Below are 21233 nucleotides of genomic sequence, written 5' to 3'. Positions count from 1 at the left end.
GGGTGCCCTCAACGGCATGGGGGGGGGGTGATGAGTGGGAAAGTGGATGTGAATATTTTTCTACCAGGGTCTTGGTGAAAAATAAATGCTTGCAATCAACTTAGAATCATGACAAATTCCTAGTTTGACCCCTCAAACGTAAGTTAAGTCCAATTTAAGCTTTTTTCAATTTTCGAAAATCTGTTATCGGTACCCTGACTTTGAGCAATTTTTTCGGAGGTTACCCCAGGGAGTTGAATTTCAACATTTTAATACATGTTACTACACACCTTAAGGAACACATTGGTGAAGAAATTTATTGGTAACACTTTACTTCCCAGATTGGTCAAATTCCTGCTAACTTTCCCTCACTAGGTGTCTAGGAGTAATGGTGCTAGTTCCTCGGCGTAAGCCTTATAGAACTCAGTCGTGTAGCCATCTAAAGCTGGTGCTTTACTTGAGGGTAGGTGCTTGATAATGTCAGTTATCTCTTCAATAGTAATGGGTGAATCAAGATGTTCAAGCTGGTACTCTGACAACAATGGAAGATTGAGGGTTGGCAGAAATGAAGTAATGTCATTTTTTGTCTACCTCTGGCTCAGAGGTGGAAAGTTTTACATAAAAATCTCTAAAAGCCACATTTATCTCCTTGGGATCAGACAGAAGATGCCCATCTTCCGTCCTAATGGCTGGAATAGTGTCCATTGCTTCTTTCTGTTTATTGTATCTGGCGAGTAGTCTACCAGCCTTATCGCCCTCCTCAAATCAAAAGTTTACATTTTAATTATTTATAACTCCATTTACATTTATTTTGTCATTTTCTTTTTTACATTAATATACACTTGTTGACTTCTTAATGTTCTTGAACATGTTCTCAACAAAAAAATACTGTTTTTATATTGCATTAGAATAATCGTTTTAAAGCCACTTTTTTGTCATTGTATTCTTACAACGAATTATAATCTTACAATGAATTTGTCTTCTGTATTTAACCCTGCCTATTGTGTAGGCGCAGTGGCCAGCTGCAGCCCCCGGCGGCCAACTCCAGTTCTTCTTTCCATGCCTTGCTCAGGAGCACAGGCAGGAGTATGAACCCTAACATGCATGTGTTTTTGGTGGTGGGAGGAAACCCACGCAGACACGGGGAAAACATGCAAATTCCACACAGAAAGGACCTGGGACTCTAGGCTATTTTCAGGGTAATTTCATTACCTTAACTTGTTAGCTCTTATCTTGGTCATTATCAGTGCTTGAAGTGGGGAAGAAAAAAAAGTGTCAGTACTCCGCTTACCTCTGAAAACCTGAATGATCCCAGGAGCATTTGGAAAACTATTAAGTCTGTTTTTTTACAGAATATATTCAACAGCATTTTGTCTCATTTGCAGAAACCGGCTGTTTTGAAAGAACATGACATCTGTTGTCATTACGAAACGACCCATTCGCTCGATTTTTTTAAGTACAGCGGCAAGGACCTAAAGGAGAAAGCAAGTGACCTGCTAAATAAACTTAGCTCTCAGCAACGTGCTTTGTTGCAGCCGTCATCAGCACAAGAGAATGCAACCCGGACAATACAGCTGTTTTCAACTTAATTCTCCAAAGCACTTTGAAATTGCATCAACTTTCTGCCAGAAAAGTGCCTTTCCTTTTAAATGCTACCAAAAGAGAGTATATGGATGTTTTGTTTTCGACAGTCATCTCTGCAAATTAATAAAATTACTGTTAAGCAGATTAAAGAGTAGTGTTTTTATTTTGACATTTTATTCTAGATTTAGAATGTTAATTTTTAATAAAATATACTACATTTCAATGTAATGTAATTCCACATAACATCAACATTTAACGACTGTGCGGTTAGGTTAAATGTTGTTAGGCAGGGTGGAGTGGGTGGAGAAGAGTGTCAGGAGTGATGTGTGACAGAAGGGTACCAGCAAGAGTTAAAGGGAAGGTTTACAATATGGTTGTGAGACCAGCTATGTTATATGGTTTGGAGACAGTGGCACGGATGAAAAGACAGGAGGCGGAGCTGGAGGTGGCAGAGTTGAAGACGCTAAGATTTTCATTGGGAATGACGAAGAAGGACAGGATTAGGAACGATTATATTAGAGGGACAGCTCAGGTTGGACGGTTTGAGACAAAGCAAGAGGGGCAAGATTGAGATGGTTTGGACATGTGGAGGAGAGATGAAGGAAAGGACTGCACACTGCTCCTGGCTGCCCCTGGAGGAAGAACAGCAGGATGGGAAAAATGCAGAAGGAACATTTCTTCAGCCACCACTCCCTACGTGTGTGTGTTTGTTTCAGTGTCTAGCCAGACAAATAAGGTCTGTTCTCTTCTTCTAGTGTGCACACTGAAATTGGAAAGAAGGCTTTTAGCTATTTTGCCCCTTTTTCTTGAAATTGTCTCCAAAGGGAGCTAAGTTTATCTTGGAAAAACAGAAACAGACTCTCTGTCCTGCCTTTGTGTTTAACACTGCAAATGCATATATTGACACCCTGTTTTAAATTTGTCTTATGGTACTGTTTTTACGGTTATAACTTGTGTTTGTCTACTGCTATCTACCTTGACTAGGGAATTGTTGTAAAAGAGAAGTTTAATCTCAATGATTTTCTTCTCTGGTTAAGGAGAAAAAACTAAGTTCCCTGACCGGGAATCGAACCCGGGCCGCGGCGGTGAGAGCGCCGAATCCTAACCACTAGACCACCAGGGACACGCAAGTAAAATTCTTGTTGGTATACATTACAAGGGGCTCTGCCAGTGTTTCTGGGTCTTGATTGTGATAGAATTAAATAGATTACATCGAAATAGATTAGATTACAAAAAGATTACATATCTAAAAAGGAAATGGGCAATAGCTAAATCAGACTGACCCTTTGTAGACAAATTTCTCGTGTATTTTTTTCCCCCTTTCTGTAGGCAAAGTTCCTCGTGAATTTGTAGTTTTTCCTGTTTGAACACCAACGTCAACATTAGTCGCCGTCGACATCAGTAGACGTCATGACTTTGCGCGGGAAAAGTCATTTGGCTGGAAGACGTGCTCAAGATATCATGACGCTCTCGTTGTGAAGATACTTTCACATTCTCCTCAAGATACCTTCACATTCTCATTATACGGGACCGAAGTGAGTTGTTTAGGATCGGATAAAACAATTCAAACAACTTGTTTGAATTGGCTGTGAGCATGATCGGCTACTTAAAATAACACTTTAATTTACCCGCTTGTTACACCAACGTGTGGCGTGGTACTGATGATCGAAGTTTCGAGGTGGCTTTGCGGAGCGATCAGATCGGTCACGCACAGTGTCATTTACTGGTAATTGGTGAGAAGTTGAATTCAGTGATCAAAAGTGATACGTCATCAGAGACCGATAGATTTCCAAATTTAACACTTGGTTTCAATATTGTAGCGTATCAGGATTTGGTATCCTAGCAACGAATGGGGGTGGGCTTTTTGGGGGTGGTTTTTGAGCAGGAGTGGAGAGAAAGTGGGCGTCTTGATGTTTTGGTCCGCACGGCGAGCAGCTAGTGCGAGTCGTGGGTGTAATAAAAAAAATAAGGGCAATAAAACTCACCAATTGACCTGACATCGTGTCTCCGGGCCATATTATGGATCGAAACACTTCAATATTTTAATCTGCCCAACTTCCGCCTAGAGCACAAGAAAGCAGAGGTGGGAACTTAAGTAGATTTTTCAGGTATCTGTACTTTACTTGAATATTTATTTTTCTGACAACTTTTTACTTTTACTCCCTACATTTTAACACAAATTTCTGTACTCTCTACTCCTTACATTTTCAAATCAGGCTCGTTACTTTAGTTTTAATATATTCGGGGGGAATTATCGATTATTAACATTATAACCCTGTAGATTCATAAGTCAGTCTCTAAACGCTTAGTGGAGATGATCTCAGATAGTCTCGCGATACCAGACGGGCTTAATTTGATTTGAAGTTGGAATGGTTAAGATAATAGTAAAGCTGAATGCTTTGGGGAAAAGGGACTACACCGGTGTTGTCGCATGTTTTGTTTGTTTTTATTCATATTTTCAGGGGATAAGCCTATCATGAAATGATCTACTTCTCTGGCTAATATTCACGGTGCCTTGATAAAAGTCATGGACGTTTGAATTCATAAAACGATCTTTTCACCAAGGACTATTTTCGGGCTATACTTTTCAAATTAATCTGTGCCTTCAACTAAATTAAAACACAGTGATAATGTAACTTTGACTAAAAATAAAGGTGACATGGTGAAATGGCCGAGGCTGTACTTTTTACTTTTATACTTTGAGTACATTTCAGAGCCTGTACTTTTTACTTTTCAACTTGAGTAAAGAAGTTGAATCAGTACTTCTACTTTTACCAGTCTATTTTTACACAAGTATCTGTACTTCTACTTGAGTAAAGAATGTGTGTACTTTTGCCACCTCTGAAAGAAACCATTTGGCTGTTTGGCAAATTGGCTGGTAGAGGAGAGGAACTAGCTACAGAAAAATTCTATTTGATTAACAACTGGGATTTCACCCCTACCTAAAGCGATCATGGATGGTCAAAATGACCGCCAGGTTTAAACTCTATATTCTGTCAAGATAAATACCCAATTGAGATATCAATGCATTGCCTATGTATGTGTAAGTTAATTTAGATCCCCATTAGCTGTTACCCAAGGCAACAGCCAGGGGGCCATGGGGGTCCGCATTAAAAACATCCATGTATACACATGCTTTCACATTCATGCATACAGAAAGGAACACAATTGCGTCACTAAATTCAATTCATCCCCCACCTCATCCCACCCACCTCAATTAAACCAGCAGTATTATGTCTGTTAGGAAACAACTGACACCACAATTAACATTTTTAACAACTATAATACTATTTTTAAACAATTTAAACTTAAGACAGACATGGTCGAACTTGAATAGCAAAATTGAAAAAGTGAAAATATTACCTGAAAAGCAAAACGGAAAACACACATTGCTAATCTAACAAACGTAATAAGGCCTATAAAACGTTAAATGTAAAAAAAGAACTGAGAATAAATATTGAAACAGTCCTAAACAACGACTAGAACTTAAAAACTACTTGAACGACTGTGGGTGGTCATTTTGACTGCCGCCTTCTTCTTCTTCTTCTTCTTCTTCTTCTTCAAGGCTTCCTCGTTAGCGAGGGTTGCCAGCACCATCAGGATGACATGCTTGCTAAACAAGTCTCCTCCAGTTCTTGCTGTCCTGAGCTGATCTTGTTGCCTCCAATATTTTCAGACTAATCCATTCTTTGATGTCATCATGATACTGCCTTTTCAGTCGGCCTCTCTTGCGCAATCGCTGTCTTTGTTAATTTACTTCCACCTGGACAACAGGTATGCCCAAAGAATGATCGCTTTCTTTTCATTATACTATGTGCCATTAGTCTTCTTTTTGTTCCTAGTTCGTTAAGGATGCTCGCATTCGTTCATTTCTCTGTCCAACTTTTTCAAAGCATCCTACGATAAAGCCACGTCTCTCAACCCTGTTTACCATCGCTTTCTTCAATGTCCAACTTTCAGCTCCATATGACAACACTGGCCAGACGAGTGCTTTAAGTAGACTGACTTTCACTTCTTTTCTTATTCCCCTATCTTTCCATATTAGTACCATCTCCATCATTCTTTTCTTTGTTAGGGTAATTCTGATTTTTATGTCATCTGTACAATCACCGTCATTTTTCTTAACTGAACCCAAGTATTTGAAGCTCTCTAGGTGTTATACATCTTGTCCATCTACTGAGATTGCAATGTCTGACTCACCCACTTTCATGCACTTTGTCTTTTTCACATTCAAACTGAGCAACCTCTTTTTCCCTGCCTCATTTACTCGACTCAACATTTCGTTTGGCTCTCACTGTCCATCAGCTGCTAGTACCGTGTCATCTGCGGATCTAAGATTGCTTATCTTACCTATGCTCATTCCACTTCCATTTTGACCGCCACGGTTTTTAAACTCTATATTCTGTCAAGATAAATACCCAATTGAGATATTAATTCATGTCTGTTAAGAAACTAACTGACACAAAAAATTAACTTTTTAACAAATTTGATACTATTTTTAAAACAATGTAAAATGGTCCAACACCTGTAACTACTGCAACGCCTCAGTGGTAGTCATGGTGCATCTGAAACAGCGTTTGTACCCAGACATGTTGGCAAAAATCAACAATTAAATTTAGACTATTACTCTGCACTGGAGAATTCTAGTTTTTTTCTAGGACAGAGCAATGAAGTTCGCGAAGAAAATGATGCAACCAAAACACATCATAAATAGTGACATGACGCGCACGATCACACGCAAAATACAAGCGGTCATTTTGACCACTCATGGTCGTTTTAGGTAGATCTTATCATAACTTTTTGTGCAATTGGTCCAAAACTTGTTTTATTGCAAATATATGGAGTTTTAGGAGAATTCAGGGAGCAGTAGGTCTGTATCTTTTTTTTTCCCCACAAAGTTATTAAACTTTGAAAATCCAAAACGGTCATAATGACCGCCTTAGTCCCTCTCTCTCTCTCTCTCTCTCTCTCTCTCTCTCTCTCTCTCTCTCTCTCTCTCTCTCTCTCTCTCTCTCTCTCTCTCTCTCTCTCTCTCTCTCTCGCTCACAGTTTTCAGATGGCTGCTCATGACAACATCAGGCGGAATAAGACAGCTCTGCAGGATATTCTGTCTGCAGACTACAAACGCATACTTGACAAGGTTTTTGAGAATAAACTTGTAACTACACGTGAGTATAACAACCTCAAAGACATCAGTAGAGAAGATGTGGAGGGGCACGTCACTCGTCTTGTGGATAAGATCATGAATAAGGGAGATGACATCTGCCGGGCCTTCTTGCACATAATAAAAACTGATGAGGACATCAAAAATACTTTTCCAAAACTGGGGCACATAGAATGGGATGGCACTCCTTCATCTAACCCCTTCCAAAGTTATCCTGTTGCAGCCTCTGGTGATCCTCCTAAACTGCAAGTTAGTCCAGTCTCAAGCAAAGGTACACCTACCTAACACACACGCTTCATAATGTAGTAGTAGATTGTAATTCACATGTCAACCATCATACACTGCTCAAAAAAATAAAGGGAACACCTAAAAACACAATATAGACCTCGATGAATGAAATATTTTAGCTGAAAATCTTTATTTATTAGACAGAGGAATGTGTTTAGACCAAAATAACCTAAGAATGATCAATGGAAATCAAAATCATTAGCCCATTAAGGTCTGGATTCAGAATCACTCAAAATCAAAGTGGAAAATGAGAACATAGGCTGATCCAACTTCTGTGGAAATTCTTCAAGACGATTCAAAATGAGGCTCAGTAGTGTGTGTGGCCTCCACGTGCCTGTATGCACTCCCTACAACGTCTGGGCATGCTCCTGATGAGACGACGGATGGTCTCCTGAGGGATCTCCTCCCAGACCTGGATCAGGGCATCGGTCAACTCCTGGACAGTCTGTGGTGCGACATCGCGTTGGCGGATGGTACGAGACATGATGTCCCAGAGGTGCTCAATTGGATTCAGGTCTGGGGAACGTGCAGGCCAGTCCATAGCATCAATGCCCTCGACATACAGGAACTGCTGACACACTCTGGCCACATGAGGACGAGCATTGTCATGCATGAGCAGGAACCCAGGGCCCACTGTACCAGCATATGGTCTGACAATGGGTCTGAGGATCTCATCCCGGTACCTAATGGCAGTCATGGTACCTCTGGCTAGCATGTAGAGGTCTGTGCGGCCCTCCAAGGATATGCCTCCCCAGACCATCACTGACCCACCGCCAAACCGGTCATGCTGGAGGATGTTGCAGGGGGCAGAACGTTCTCCACAGCGTCTCCAGACTCTCTCACGTCTGTCACATGTGTTCAGTGTGAACCTGCTCTCATCTGTGAAGAGCACAGGGCGCCAATGGCGAATCTGCCAACCAAGATGTTCTCTGGCAAAGGTCAATCGGGCTGCACGGTGTTTGGCTGTGAGCACAGGCCCCAATTGTGGACGTCGGGCCCTCATACCATCCTCATGCATTCTGTTTCTCACTGTTTGAGCAGAAATCTGCACATTAGTGGCCTGTTGAAGGTCGTTTTGTAGGGCTCCGGCAGTGCTCCTCCTGTTCCTCCTTGCACAAAGGACCAGATAGCGGTCCTGCTGCAGGGTTGTTGTCCTCCTGCGGCCCCCTCCACGTCTCCTGGTGTACTGGCCTGTCTCCTGGTACCTCCTCCATGCTCTGGACACTGTGCTGGGAGACACATCAAATCTTCTTGCCACAGCACGCATTGATGTGCCATCCTGGATGAGCTGCACTACCTGAGCAACTTCTGTAGGTTGCAGATACCGCCTCATGCCACCTCTAGTGGTGAGGGCACTAGCAAAATGAAAAACTAACCAAAGATCGGCCAGAAAAGATGAGGACAGGCAAATGGTCTGTGGCCACCACCTGCAAATCCATTCCTTTTATAGGAGTTGTCTTACAAATTGTCTAATTTCCACCAGGTGGAAATTAGACAATTTACCAACAGGTGAAATTGATTCACAAATCAGTGTTGCTTCCTAACTGGACAGGTTGATATCTCAAAAGTGTGATTGACTTGGAGCTACATTGCATTGCTTATGTGTTCCCTTTGAGCAGTGTATGTATGCTCCTGATTTCTACTGGCAATTATATGCTACCCTGTTGTACTACTTTTCAGAAATTAGTAAGAATTCATCTTAATTTTTAAGATGTTGTCAAATTTTATAGCTTTAGGTGTAATTTTCTCAAACTTATTATTCCAGATGCCATGTCCCCAGCGTCAAAGAGAAAAAAGGTGATGGCACCTTTATTGTGTGGTAATTATGGATGTTTTTCAGGATTCGCATTACTTCTTGGAAAATTTCCATCTTACGAGAGCACCAGCACATGCGTACATGTAAATACATGTACTCATGTAATGAGAAGAGACGTTTGTGTAAATTACATGTACACAAACTTCTCAATCTGTTATCAAGTTGCTCTTAAATTGAGATTACTTGTGAGAGGCTTCACAGAAAGTTGAAAGTTGTGTTCATCTGAACACAACGTTTATTGGGAGAAACATTTTATTACTCATCTAGATGAACTGATTCAAGTTTGTGTGGCATTATTTAAGATTATATGCAATTCTTTGTAAACACATAGGGCATATAAGATTGCATGTTGGATGAAGTCAGTGACAAAGAGTATACAATTTAGAGCAAGTCAATTTCTCTTTTTAAACTCCACATCGTCAAGCATCCCTGTTGTTACAGAATGTATGCATTAGCTGGGAACTCATAATGAGCTGCAGCACCTGAATATTCATCTAAGTACAGATGAATGTTGGAAATCTTTCCTAGGAAACAAATGTTGATGGGCAGATTTCCTACTCTGAGATGCTTGGTAACTATGAGAGCTGGTTATGTCTTGCAGACCCAGTAGTTTTTGAAATGGTTGTATGGCACTTCATCATGTATTTGTTTCAAACTTTAGACCTGTCCACAATGCTTTTTTAGGATGACCAGTATCAGCTAGCCACCAAGCCAACTGGTCTCTGTGTGATCATCAACAACGAGAACTTTGAGAGTTTAAAAAGGAGAAATGGAACAGACAAGGATGCCTGTATGTTCTGGAATAGATACGCTTACAACATTACACCTTTATCTTATTACATTGATAGTTGAAGCTTAATGAGTTAATGGCCATTTTTTCTCTCCCTGCAGATAGTTTCGCAGAGGTCTTGAGCGGACTGGGGTTCAGAGTGGTAATGTGTAAAGACCAAACCAAAGACCAGATGGATCAGGCATTACAACTCTTCGCCTCTTCGAAAGACTTTTCCCAACTGCAGAAGTTTGGTGTCAAGGAGTGGGCGAACAGTGAATTCACTGATATAAAAGAGATTCCTCACCATGGTGATGCTTTTGTCTGCTGCATTCTGAGTCATGGGGATAAGGATGGTATCAAAGGAGTTGATGGAAAGACCATCCCCCTTAATAAAATAACTTCCACCTTTAATGGATTAAACTGCTCTGCCCTTAACAACAAACCCAAAGTGTTCTTCATCCAGGCCTGCCAAGGGAGGGATAAGCACCGAGGAATTGCGGTAGATTCTTCAGAGCCGCAAATGGAAGATGATGCTTTCCCTACTCTGGTGGAGTTCATCCCCGTTGAAGCAGATTTTCTGGTAGCAATTGCCACCGTAGAGAATTGCGTTGCGTACAGACACAATGAACACGGGAGCTGGTTCATCCAGTCTGTGTGTCACCAAATGAAAGAATACTGTCCCAGGTAAATCAGAATAGTAACTTTATGTGTTAAGGAAGCTGTGGCTTATATCAGTTTTATGTCGATGAGGGAATGTTGTGTACTTTGTCCACAATATTTTATAAACCTCACCATCTGATGGAACACCATTGCATTACATGCTGTGCACTTGATCTGATCGCTGAATTTGTGATTATTACATGTATTACATGTTTGTGTACCCTGCACTTTATGTCTCTTTCAGGGGCGATGACCTCATGGAAATTCTCTATCGGGTAAATGATGAAGTAAGCCAAAAAGAGATTCCCAATGCCTGTCCTGGTATAGCCAAGCAGATCCCTGAAATTAGAAGAGTCACGCTGAGGAAGAGGCTTGTCTTCTCACCACACTCCAGCGAAGGCTGAATTACCAGGAAATGTTTGCATATAAACACTGTATGCTTCATATCTTGACTAATGTTTTATTCAGAAACTATCGACATGCCTCTCTCTCTGTCCAAGAATTAGTTAGAATTGTTTCTGTGTATAAGAAAACATTTGAAACAGTTTACAGAGATTTAAGAGGAATAACGGTGCTTCAATAACAAGTCATTTTAGTGCTATTCAGCCATCAAATATACAGCTCTCATGATCTTGTGAGCTCATCTAGGTTATTGAGGACCACATATAGCATTTACATGCAACATTTTCCACAAAGATCCATAACTTTTTTGTAATTTAGAAGCTAGTTTTAGTTGTCTTCCCTTATAATTTTTTAGATTGCATATCGATCTTCTCTATATTTGTATAACTTCATTTGTTAAAATAAAATTTTACCTTTTTTTTCCAACTGTGTTGATGATCTGTTTCATGTCAAATGTGAATATTTTTACAATCCCACTGCCAAAAAATGATCAAGCTGCATTTTTTTTTATTCACTGCATGAAATGCTTTAACCACAAATTACATTACAAATGTTCCCAAAAATGTTTCTACATTGTAGTCATTCATCAAAGTATGCATTGGAAGATATTGCAGCTGCAAAGTAAGGTTTTGGAGACACTGGCTTCATTCACCTTAAAATTGATCTTATACAAAATGAATGGCAGCAAAGGCAATGATCTATTGGCAGAGCTGGAGCTGATGCTCCAGTCTATTTCCTCAGTCAGTCAAGTCAAAAGGGGAATTGCTGCTAATGCAAACAGACTGCTTGTGTTTATCATGGGACAGTCAAACTCAGATTCTCGCACAAAAATTCCAACCGGTGAGTGAATAGTTTGTTCAATGATAGCATTTGGGTCAAACAAACATTTTCCCTTTAGTAGAGTTTATTGGAGATTTTGTAACCTTATAATAGGTTACAAAATCTATGGAGGATTAAATAATTGAGGATTAAAACATTGAATCTATCTCAAACATTTTAACAAATTTAGGGAAGCTTTCCGTTCATAAATGTAAAAAAATAAAAGTATTCATAAACTTATTGAGTGCACTTAAATATTTCAAGAAAAGACCAACAAAAAAGATTTTGAACATAATAGAAGCCATCTGACGACCACTAAAACTTAAAAAAATCTCTACTTTGGTACATTTATATTGTGTGCTCTGTTCGATTTTCAAGAGCATTTTTTAATATTCTGATTTGTTAATTGTCAAGTAATTGTACATTTTCAATCAGTACAAAAAAAACCTGTCCCATTTAACTAACCTATGAGTAACTATTAATGTCCCTGGTTTAGAGAGGAGCACTAGTGTGGTAGTCATGTTGTATTTGATCTGCTGCGGCGCTACAATAGTATTACGGTACAACAGCGTCGTTGCCTTGGTAACGTGATTTAGCTGCAACGTTCTTTTCTGTATCTACTCCGTATCCTTGTTATGCAGGCGAAAAATGAAAAGGTAGTTTATGTTGTTACATCACTTAACTGTCTAGCAAACAGTTTAACCCACGCAGGGGTTATTTTTTATAGAAATTGAGACAGTACGCAGCTGTAGGCTATCGTGCGGTGTCATGGAAATTCCCTCTGAAGGCGAGACTGCTGTCGTTCCTGCAGCTGAGGCTGAAGAGCCAAGGATCGACAAGTCTACGGTTTCCGACGAAGCGATCAAATTTCTCTTCAGCGTTGGTAATTTTGCGTTTCGTTGTTTTTAACATTACCTCAAGGGTTTGAGAAGAGTTGGCATTACGGCGGATGGCCGCTACAAGCATCTTGTTTTGGCATCTTTCTCCTCCGTACTTAAAGTCTCTCTCTCCCCCCCTCTCTCTCTCTCAAATTCAAATTCAAATAGCTTTATTAGCATGAAAACCTGCCGTTGCCAAAGCAGTTTGCAAAAGACTAAAACATTACATCACATATTAAACACTCATCAAGTTCACATTACATCACACATTAATATATAGGTGTCATCACATAAGCATGCTCCATATCTTTGCCCACCTAAGCAGTCAAGCCTTTTTTTCCTCACTGCCATACAGTACAGCGCAACAAATGCCACACAGTTGAATGCAGTGACTCAACAGCATATATCTTGGGGGTCTCAGAGTGGTTGAGTCCCGTAGGCTGTGGCAGGCAGATACGTATTTAGCCGCCAGAGGAGCTGTTGTTCCCTCGCCCAGGAGAATTGCCAGGTTCTCCTCTGGGCTTAACATTTGGAAGTTTGGTGCTTTCTTGGCTATTTCCTGGAAGTGGAAGTCTCTCCCTGAAGAGAACTTCTCACAGTGGAGGAGGAAGTGCATCTCTGTTTCTACCTCCCCTTTCGAGCAGTGACCACATATACGCTCCTCTCTGGGTAGCCATATTTGTCTGTGTCTTCCTGTGGTGGTCACTGAGCCTGTATTTGGTCAGGATCCGTTTCTTCTTTAATGTCTCTTCTTCAATGTCTTTAAAATAGACATTGATGATAAATGTGTATTCTGTGAAAATGTCTTTGAATCTCTAAGCTACCTTTTCTGGAACTGCCCACAAGTTAGTAAATTTTGGACGGATTCATCAGATTTTATTCTTAGAAAAACCTCTTTCAATCTTACCTTGCCAGATATCCTACTTCTATTTAACTCCATACATAAAGACCCCGACATGATGTTTGTTGTAAATTTATTAATTATTCTTGGCAGATTCTTTGTGCATAGAATGAAATGGAATGGGGGGAAAAACCCAAACTAAATGTATTTTTGATAGACGTGCAAAACTACATTAATAAGACCCGAGCTCTTGTTTGATATGCATTTTTTTATTCGTCTTTGCTATTTGGGCTTATTGGAACCTGATAAGTATAAAAACTAAGCATCTTCTTTTGATATGATGCACTTTTAGAGAAAAATTATGTCCACATATGTGGACACTCGTTCTGAATTTCCATAAACACAATAAAGTCACCTTTGTGTAATAGAGTGAAAAACTCTTTATTTCCACCCTGAACACAGCAGTTTTTTTCCTGACTGCTTTTGCATGTATTAATAACACATACAAACATATTTTTTAACATTTTTGAATATCAGAGTGCAAAAAACAAAATGAAAACACAGCATTTTTGCCCCTTTTGGACAGTCACAGCTACAGAATGGCTCATTCGAAATGCTGTTGCAGTTGCAGGAAGATGTCATATGCCTGTCACAAAATATAAAACATTCAAAGCATTTTGCATTGGTCATGTAAAAAAAATAGGAATGCCTTTTCTTTAGGAACATGTACACACCTATGTGTGAAAGGCTGTGTAACAGTTGCGATCGGCTTGCAAGCACAAGAACACTTTGCAGGTCACACAACGCACTCGGGTTCTTCCAGTGCAGCCTGCTGCTCTGCAGCGCGCTGTGTTCTTCAGGCTGATCATCTCTGGGAGATGTGCATTAGCCCTCCTGCGGACTGAGACATGGGGCACCGCTGTCACTGGACGTTTTTTCCCTTGTTTTGAATCGTCTTCTTCCTCTGACAGTTCTGAAAGGTCTGCATCGTTTCCTTGACTGTCATGCTGGGCCAAGAGGGTCTTAGCCACTTCTATACGGAACTCAAGGAACTGCATGATGCTCTTCTTTAGTGCACCACATATTGTAAGGTCTTTGCGGTAGAGTAGCCAGCTGTTGGCTAAAGCCAGATCCGTGAAGTGCATTAGCATCCGCATTGTCCACTTCTTAGTACGGGCGCTCATGTGATAGTAACTAATCATTCTATCAACAAAATCAACTCCACCCATCTTGAGGTTGTACTCACGGACAATGCTTGGTCACGAGACAGACACATATTGTTTCAATTTCTTGTCCGAGCGCTGGCAGGTGTCTTCAGGCTGTGTACCATGAACAACAGACATCATTAGTACTGGTTTGTTGTCATACCACTTCACTACACATAACTTTCCATCTTCAGTGGAAGCTTCTGTTGAGGTACCTCTTCCTGCGTTTTTCATGGTTTTGTCAGTGGGTAACTTCTGCACTGCTGCAGCAACTCGGTTCTTCATTACTGTACCAGTCATTTACAGCTCCTTCTTCATCATTTGTTCTGCACCTTGGATGCTTGTGAAGAACTGGTCACAATACACTTTTGTGCCACGATGCAGAGTTTGACACAGACGAGCCATGACTAAGCTTCCCAAACCCAGACCCTCTGGTTCTTCGACCTGCTCAAGCAGTGCACCTGTACCTTGATACAGATCAAAGTCCAGCACAATGCCATCTGTTGAAGCACAAACAAAGTTCTTTATGCCAACTGGGTTTGGCTTCATTGGCAGATATTGTCTGCACGGACAGGCTCCTGTGAAAGGAATCATCTGCTCATCAATAGATACGCATTCAGGTCGAGTCTGAGAAATGCAGCCTTGCAGAATCCGATCCAGAAAAGGCCTCACCTTCCAGATTTTGTCACTCTTCCTCAGGTCTTCTGGCACATCATCATCAATTAGCACTTTTAATGATCACCTCAGTCTGAAGAATCTGTCACGTGTGAATCTGTCAGTGATGGCAGTGAATCTCAAGGCATTGGACCAGTACATCCTGATTTTTGGGTATTGGACACAGGACATCAAAATACAGGCACCAAAAAAATGGTAAACCTCATCTACTGATGTGTTGAGTAGGCCCCCACTCCTAGACAGTGACATAGCATTAGAGCAATCTGAAATAATTTTCATCAAATCTTTATCTATATACTGTTCAAAATAGTTTAGTGGGGTCCAGCCATTTCTGTCTTGCTCAGTTTCGTCTTCATGCTCAAACTCAGCAAGGTTTGGCGTCAATGGAGTAGCCCTCCAGCGCATTCCACGTCCTGCACAACCAGAATCAGAATAAAAATAGTACTTATTGCAAAGTAAGTTACGCATATACCCATGCAAGCAATTCACTGAGGTGTATTGGTACATAACATTGTTGAATCTGAGTGGACATTTGTATTAAATTTGAAGATTTACCCTCAAGGCGTGCCAAAATAAGAGCAATTACTTTTATTGGACTGTCCCTGAGGGCTTGGTCCTGGTGTTGGCTCTTCCGGGCCATCATTTGAGCCATCAGCCTCAATCTGCTGAGTTTGACGGTGACGTCTGGGAGTGTGGGATCTGGCAACGTCATAGTCTGAACCTGTACCTGTCCCTGACTCTGTCAACAAGTGTTGTAAATTAGCATTTTGCTACAAACATTCAATGGTGCCATGTCTATACATTTTCCTCCCAATCCTTCACCTAGCCCTGAAGCCCTAACTGCCTAAAATAAACAAATATCCACTGGGTCTTGGCTAACCTTTATTTTCACCACGGAGATGTTTACGTCCCCTGCTGTGCTCAGTGGGCTGAGGAATGGGGTCCTCATCATCACTACTGTCATCCTCACTGCTGCTTTGCTCCCGTGGTGAGGGTTGGTTATCAGCATCCAGGATGGCATCATCGTTGTCAGACAAGTTTTTCAAATCTGACTTGTCTCCATCAAGTAACTCAAGTAGCTCCAGTGCTATTTGCACATAAAAACGCTCTGGAAATAAAATCATGAAAAATCAAATACAAATCAGTGTAATTTATGTATGTATGTATGTATGTATTTAATTGTTATTTATTTCACCGGGACAATGTACAGCTTTTTAGCTGCACCAGAGTTAGCTATAAGCTAATTTACATGTGCACATTTTTGCTAACATATTAACATTTTCAACCAAACTAAGTCCCTCATACGTGTACATCATGTTTAGCGGCATACTAAATCATTACTTTTACTAATTTTTGTCAAATTTGCAATGTCATGGCAAACTTACAATGCTTTTATGCATATCTAAATCAGAATAAGCCATGAAATATGATTGGACTTCTTACCTTGTCGATGTTTGTGTTTGGAGTGGCCACCCGAACCTTCCCTTGCGCTCGCCGCCATTTTGAATTTTTCCCGTAGTGTGTTGTACTCTTCTGACACCACTAGATGGGAGTGTAAGTGTCCACATACGTGGCCATAAGGCCCCAGTTAAGCAGAATTAACGACTGTGGTAATATAACCCAAAATGTGACGTCCACGCATATGGACGCCAGGTCGTTAAGACCATTCATTTAAGGGTCCGCGGTGGTGTAGCGGTCTAAGCATCGGCTTTGTGTGGACGCAGTTGCCCACTGGGGACTGGAGTTCGCGCCCCGGTCTCGTCAGATCCGACTATGGCCGGACTCGATGAAGCAGCAATCATTGGCAAACGCTGTCTTCGGGAGGGGGGCGGAGTCGGCTTGTGTTCGTCACGTGAATGCGTCTCTGGTGTATCGGAAAAAAACAGTGGTTCGGCCTGGAGTCGCCTTGTCACGAAAGTGGGGAGGCGGTCTCCTTCGAGACTGCCGGCCGGAGAGATGCAGTTGGCGAACGCATGCAGTACGAGGGAGGGTGTTTGAATTAAAATAGGGATCGATTGGCCACTAAATTGGGAGAAAAATGGGAAAAATCAGAAATTTTTTTTTTAAAAAAGACCATTCATTTATGTAAAAAGAAATTCGAACTGTTAATATTTTTGAGAAATTTAATTTAACATTTGCATAATCGATTGTACCCCTGTGTTCAATGTTAAGTTTATGTACGTTTATTGTTTCTTATTGTAATGTCTTGTATGTTCTTTGTCATTCATTTAAATAAATAAATAAATAGGGAAACTTACTTCCGTGTTTACCAGCAACGTGGTTGGTCGAGCGACCAATCGTGTAACTTCAGTGACGTCGTTGGTCGCTGCTCGCTGAAACCGTCGTTGGTCACCTGATCCAGCGGCCAATCGTGTCAAACTGATCACTCGGTCGCTCAGCGACAGTCGCGTGTACAGTAAGGCTGGCCAGTCCAGCCAACATGGGCCCGCTGCAGACAGGAGGGGAGCACTCGTTTTATGGATATTTAGCGCCATCTGCTGTTGTGAATGTATATTGACATTTAAAAGTCTAGACTCCGAATATAAGATGACTCCACTTTTTCAGACATACTTCCAGGAAAAAAAAAAGTATTATATTCGGACCAATACGGCCCAGTTGTTCTTAAACCAAAACATGAAAAGTTAGGTCAAGTCAGCTCAATGACATTTGAATAATGAATAAAAAATAACCAATGCACCACTACTTATTTCCTACCAACGAGTGACACTTTTCTCTCTCCCTCTCCACCCCCCCCATTCTCTCTCTCTTTGGACGTGTGACGTAGAACTTGGAGAGCTGCAGAAGTGTTTATTCTCAGACTCTCTGGTGACAGTGTCCGAGGGCGGGAGAGAGCTGGGGGAGTTCACGGTGACGGTGGAGTTTGCCCTCCGAGGCCAGCAGCCCTGTTTGCTGCTGCGTGCCTCCAGCCAAGGAACCATCGATGACACACCGTGTGGAACAACAGTGACAGGTGATGGGAGATGGAAGGGCGAGGGTTTTGACAGGGGGAAAGAGGGGAAATCACAGGTTAGACTCAACAATTTGCCTGTTATCAAACGTGTAAAACATACCCTGTCTTTATCCTGTCATTCAATCCATGAAATGTCCATGTTAGCCTACCTATCGACGTATCTGGAGACACTGGAGCTAGACTGTCATGAGTTTCTCAAGGTGAGTCAGCAACGTGTTCTTAATTGCTTTCTTTCTTATTTTTATTTTATTTTATTTATTTATTTGCTTTTTGCTTTTGCGTTTGAGCCCAAACCACTTCAATCCAATTTTCAGCTTCAGCACCACAGATTGCAAAGGAGATGTCACATGGTGCAACAAGACGGTCAGATGATTATCAATAAGGTTACCACTATAGGGGAGGTAAGGGAAAAACAATCATGAAGAGTCAATTGACCAGAGCCTTCTTGAGTGAGATTTAAGGTTTAAAGTTGTGCCATAGGTTTCAAACTATTTTAGTGTGAACTAATTGGGGTGTGTGTGTGTGTGTGTGTGTGTGTGTGTGTGTGTGTGTGTGTGTGTGTGTGTGTGTGTCTACAGCAGGAGACAAAGGATACCATTTCTTATCCAATGTCTGTCCTTAGAGGCTTGGTAACTGAAGGTTCCAACTTGCTCCTAATGCGGATCCTTGCTCTCAGGAAGAAGGTTCCAGAGAACATTAATTTCATCACCTTTGACCAAGAATTACACATCACCCGCACCACCTACGTAAGTAGTCAGTTGTGTTAAGTATTTAAATGTATTGTTGAGATATCACTTGTACCTGTTTCACACCAAACTGAAATTCTGGGTTTTTCCTGGGATCACCTTTGGTGTTAAAGGACCAGTGGTTCCGTATCCTAGGAAAACTATTCTGGGTACAGCACAGCAGTGTTCTTTGGCATTGGCATCGCATCTTACTGTGCCAATGCTCTACAACTGCAGTCAGGGTCTTCCCAGAACCCTAGCAATTGCTTTGGTGTTTGATGTCATCAAATTAAAGATGCACCCAATGAAAATGCATAGCTACGTGTGTTTAGCCACTGAACAGGAAGAACGACAGCTTGGCATTCTCAGGGCCAAATATTCTTCCCTATCCTGTCCCACTGCAATATGTGGGACAGGATATGTGCAATACGGTAAAGCTAGCAACACATCCAAATAATCTAGTCTGCCACTTTTTTTTTTCAAGCTCAAGGTTGATGAGTCAGAGATGTTATGGTAGCAATCATAAAATAGGGTAGGGTGTGTGTTTGTCATATTTGAGATCCCAAAAAAAAATCAAATTTTTAGTCTGAAGGAGGCTTTGGTCATTGGATATTCCCAAGGACAATTTGTCCAATTAGATTACTGTCTGTTTGTGGTTAGAGTGAGCTTGGTCCAAAGAAGATGGAAGTCGGGTGTGAGATGATCGAGGTATTTGGGGTGGAAAGAACAGTTGACTCTCTGGAGGAAATCCCTGCTTCCTGGCAGTCCTACTTCCTACCTGATGGGTAAGATCAACATCGCTTCTTCAGAGCATGGCAACTGGAGAGTTTCAGTGCATACCCCTGTGCAAAGTTTCATTAGTATTGTTTGGGTAATTTACTGTGCATCCTGGTGATGAAATTCGTTCATTGGGGTGATTTTAAAGCATTAGCATTGTTTTAACAGATTACGTATGATGGCAGTGACAAAAAAAACAATATTAATAATAATACTAATTAGGGAAATTTCCAGATACACTGGGATGTTTTAGTGTACACAACCCCTATATTTTATTGCATTTATTCTATTTAATTTATCTTCTTATAAACAGTTACTTTTTTAACACACACATATTGGACACATGAAAACACACACAAACCCTGACCTCACAACTTGTATTTGTGATGTGTCGTCCTGTTTTTGTTTTTTTTTGTTTTTTCAGTATATATCAGTTGGAAATTAGCAAAGCATTTTGTGACAAACCTGTTAAAAGACTACGAATCAATATGACCTGACCTGACTTGTCACGATAAACAGTTAATTTTCTCTTACAAGGCATCTGGCCAGCAGGGTGCAGGTGGGGTCACCAGCCACCATGAGGCTTCTGCGGCTTCCAGCAGAGCTGGAAAATGGTAGTCTGCCCACTAACACACACACACACACACACACACACACACACACACACACACACACACACACACACACACAAACCATGAATTATCTTCTACTTCCATTTGTATCAAAGTAGATATCTTAGAACATTTCTCTCCCTCTCTTTCTGTGTGTGTGTGTGTGTGTGTGTGTGTGTGTGTGTGTGTGTGTGTGTGTGTGTGTGTGTGTGTGTGTGTGTGTGTGTGTGTGTGTGTGTGTGTGTGTCTTAGATGATGACAAACCAGTCTTTGTGAGGAGGCCGCTGGTTTGGGAAGAGGACATGCAGATGCGCTCTAAATTCCTGGACAGAAAGGTGAGCAACAGCTCTGCAACTCAATCATCTTTCCTTCTTGCTCGGGGGGTGAAAAATGAACACATCACAGTCAGATATCCAGGAACAACTGTAAAAATTAGTTGTGCTTGTGCAGACTAAATTTACTTTCCATGCATGCACAAAACATCTATGTATTCATTTTCTTCTTAACAATTCTTCTGATCACAACACAAACGCTGAAAATGTCAATTTGCATGTGTGTGTGTGTGTGCGTTTCCATCTCTAGGCGGAACTTGAAGCGGACCATGCCTCATACTTGAGACAGGATCCACACCTCCGTGCCCTCATGGCTGACTTCATGCAGTTCATGTTGCTAAAGAAACCAGACGACATCTTCCGGTTTGCCAGAGAGTACTTCCTCCCTTTTTCCTCCCGTCGCCATCCGGGGCCAAGCTTGTAACACATCCTCACTCTGAGAGCACGTTTGAGGTCGTATCTCGGCCTTCATCACGGACCCTTCTGTTTTCACATCCTTCACTTACATATTATTAAGCTTAGATGAAACAGCTTTGACACGTTCAAACTCTTGTCCTTTATACCGAGTGACAGCTGACGTAGCCTAGTGGTGTCAAAAGAAAGAGTCAAAGATAACATTGGGATACAAGCGTTAATAAACCATTTGAGCTCTGCTATATTGTCCAAAGCTTTATTCGCGTTTGAATAAAATGGTCTGCATCAAACATTTTGTGCCTTTTTTTCTTTTTTTTAAG

The 21233-nt window shown here is 41.2% G+C and overlaps 3 protein-coding genes and 1 non-coding gene across 5 annotated transcripts; 2 read left to right on the top strand and 2 right to left on the bottom strand.

Annotated features, from left to right (window-relative positions):
• Positions 1-2614: 2614 nt before the first annotated feature.
• trnae-cuc (transfer RNA glutamic acid (anticodon CUC)) lies at positions 2615-2686 on the bottom strand. The gene has a single exon. It is a non-coding gene; the product is annotated as a tRNA-Glu (tRNA).
• A 329-nt stretch (positions 2687-3015) lies between these two features.
• On the top strand, positions 3016-10997 carry LOC130124173 (caspase-8-like). The gene is made up of 6 exons (XM_056293621.1): positions 3016-3098; positions 6613-6998; positions 8781-8812; positions 9516-9621; positions 9723-10287; positions 10508-10997. Exons 2-6 carry the CDS (start codon positions 6620-6622, stop codon positions 10665-10667), a joined length of 1242 nt encoding a protein of 413 aa, XP_056149596.1. The 5' UTR covers positions 3016-3098; positions 6613-6619; the 3' UTR covers positions 10668-10997.
• A 1255-nt stretch (positions 10998-12252) lies between these two features.
• Positions 12253-21062, top strand: catip (ciliogenesis associated TTC17 interacting protein). The gene is made up of 9 exons (XM_056293814.1): positions 12253-12367; positions 17869-18054; positions 18199-18254; positions 18369-18455; positions 18633-18800; positions 19440-19564; positions 20094-20170; positions 20420-20502; positions 20750-21062. Exons 1-9 carry the CDS (start codon positions 12253-12255, stop codon positions 20921-20923), a joined length of 1071 nt encoding a protein of 356 aa, XP_056149789.1. The 3' UTR covers positions 20924-21062.
• Positions 13473-17062, bottom strand: LOC130123472 (uncharacterized). Of its 2 annotated transcripts, XR_008811327.1 has the most exons (4): positions 16527-17062; positions 15964-16191; positions 15081-15496; positions 13473-14986 (listed from the first exon to the last, which is right to left on the bottom strand). XR_008811327.1 is itself a non-coding variant. In XM_056292642.1 (3 exons), exons 1-3 carry the CDS (start codon positions 16582-16584, stop codon positions 15147-15149), a joined length of 636 nt encoding a protein of 211 aa, XP_056148617.1. In that variant the 5' UTR covers positions 16585-17062; the 3' UTR covers positions 13473-15146. The 2 variants fall into 2 exon arrangements, 1 of the variants encoding a protein (XP_056148617.1); XM_056292642.1 differs by having other exon boundaries at positions 13473-15496.
• Positions 21063-21233: the final 171 nt, after the last annotated feature.

Source organism: Lampris incognitus, chromosome 14, assembly GCF_029633865.1.
Source record: "Lampris incognitus isolate fLamInc1 chromosome 14, fLamInc1.hap2, whole genome shotgun sequence".
Classification (NCBI taxonomy): Eukaryota; Metazoa; Chordata; class Actinopteri; order Lampriformes; family Lampridae; genus Lampris; species Lampris incognitus.
The sequence above is the reverse complement of the archived record's forward strand: the minus strand, read 5'-3'. Positions and strand labels throughout refer to the sequence as shown.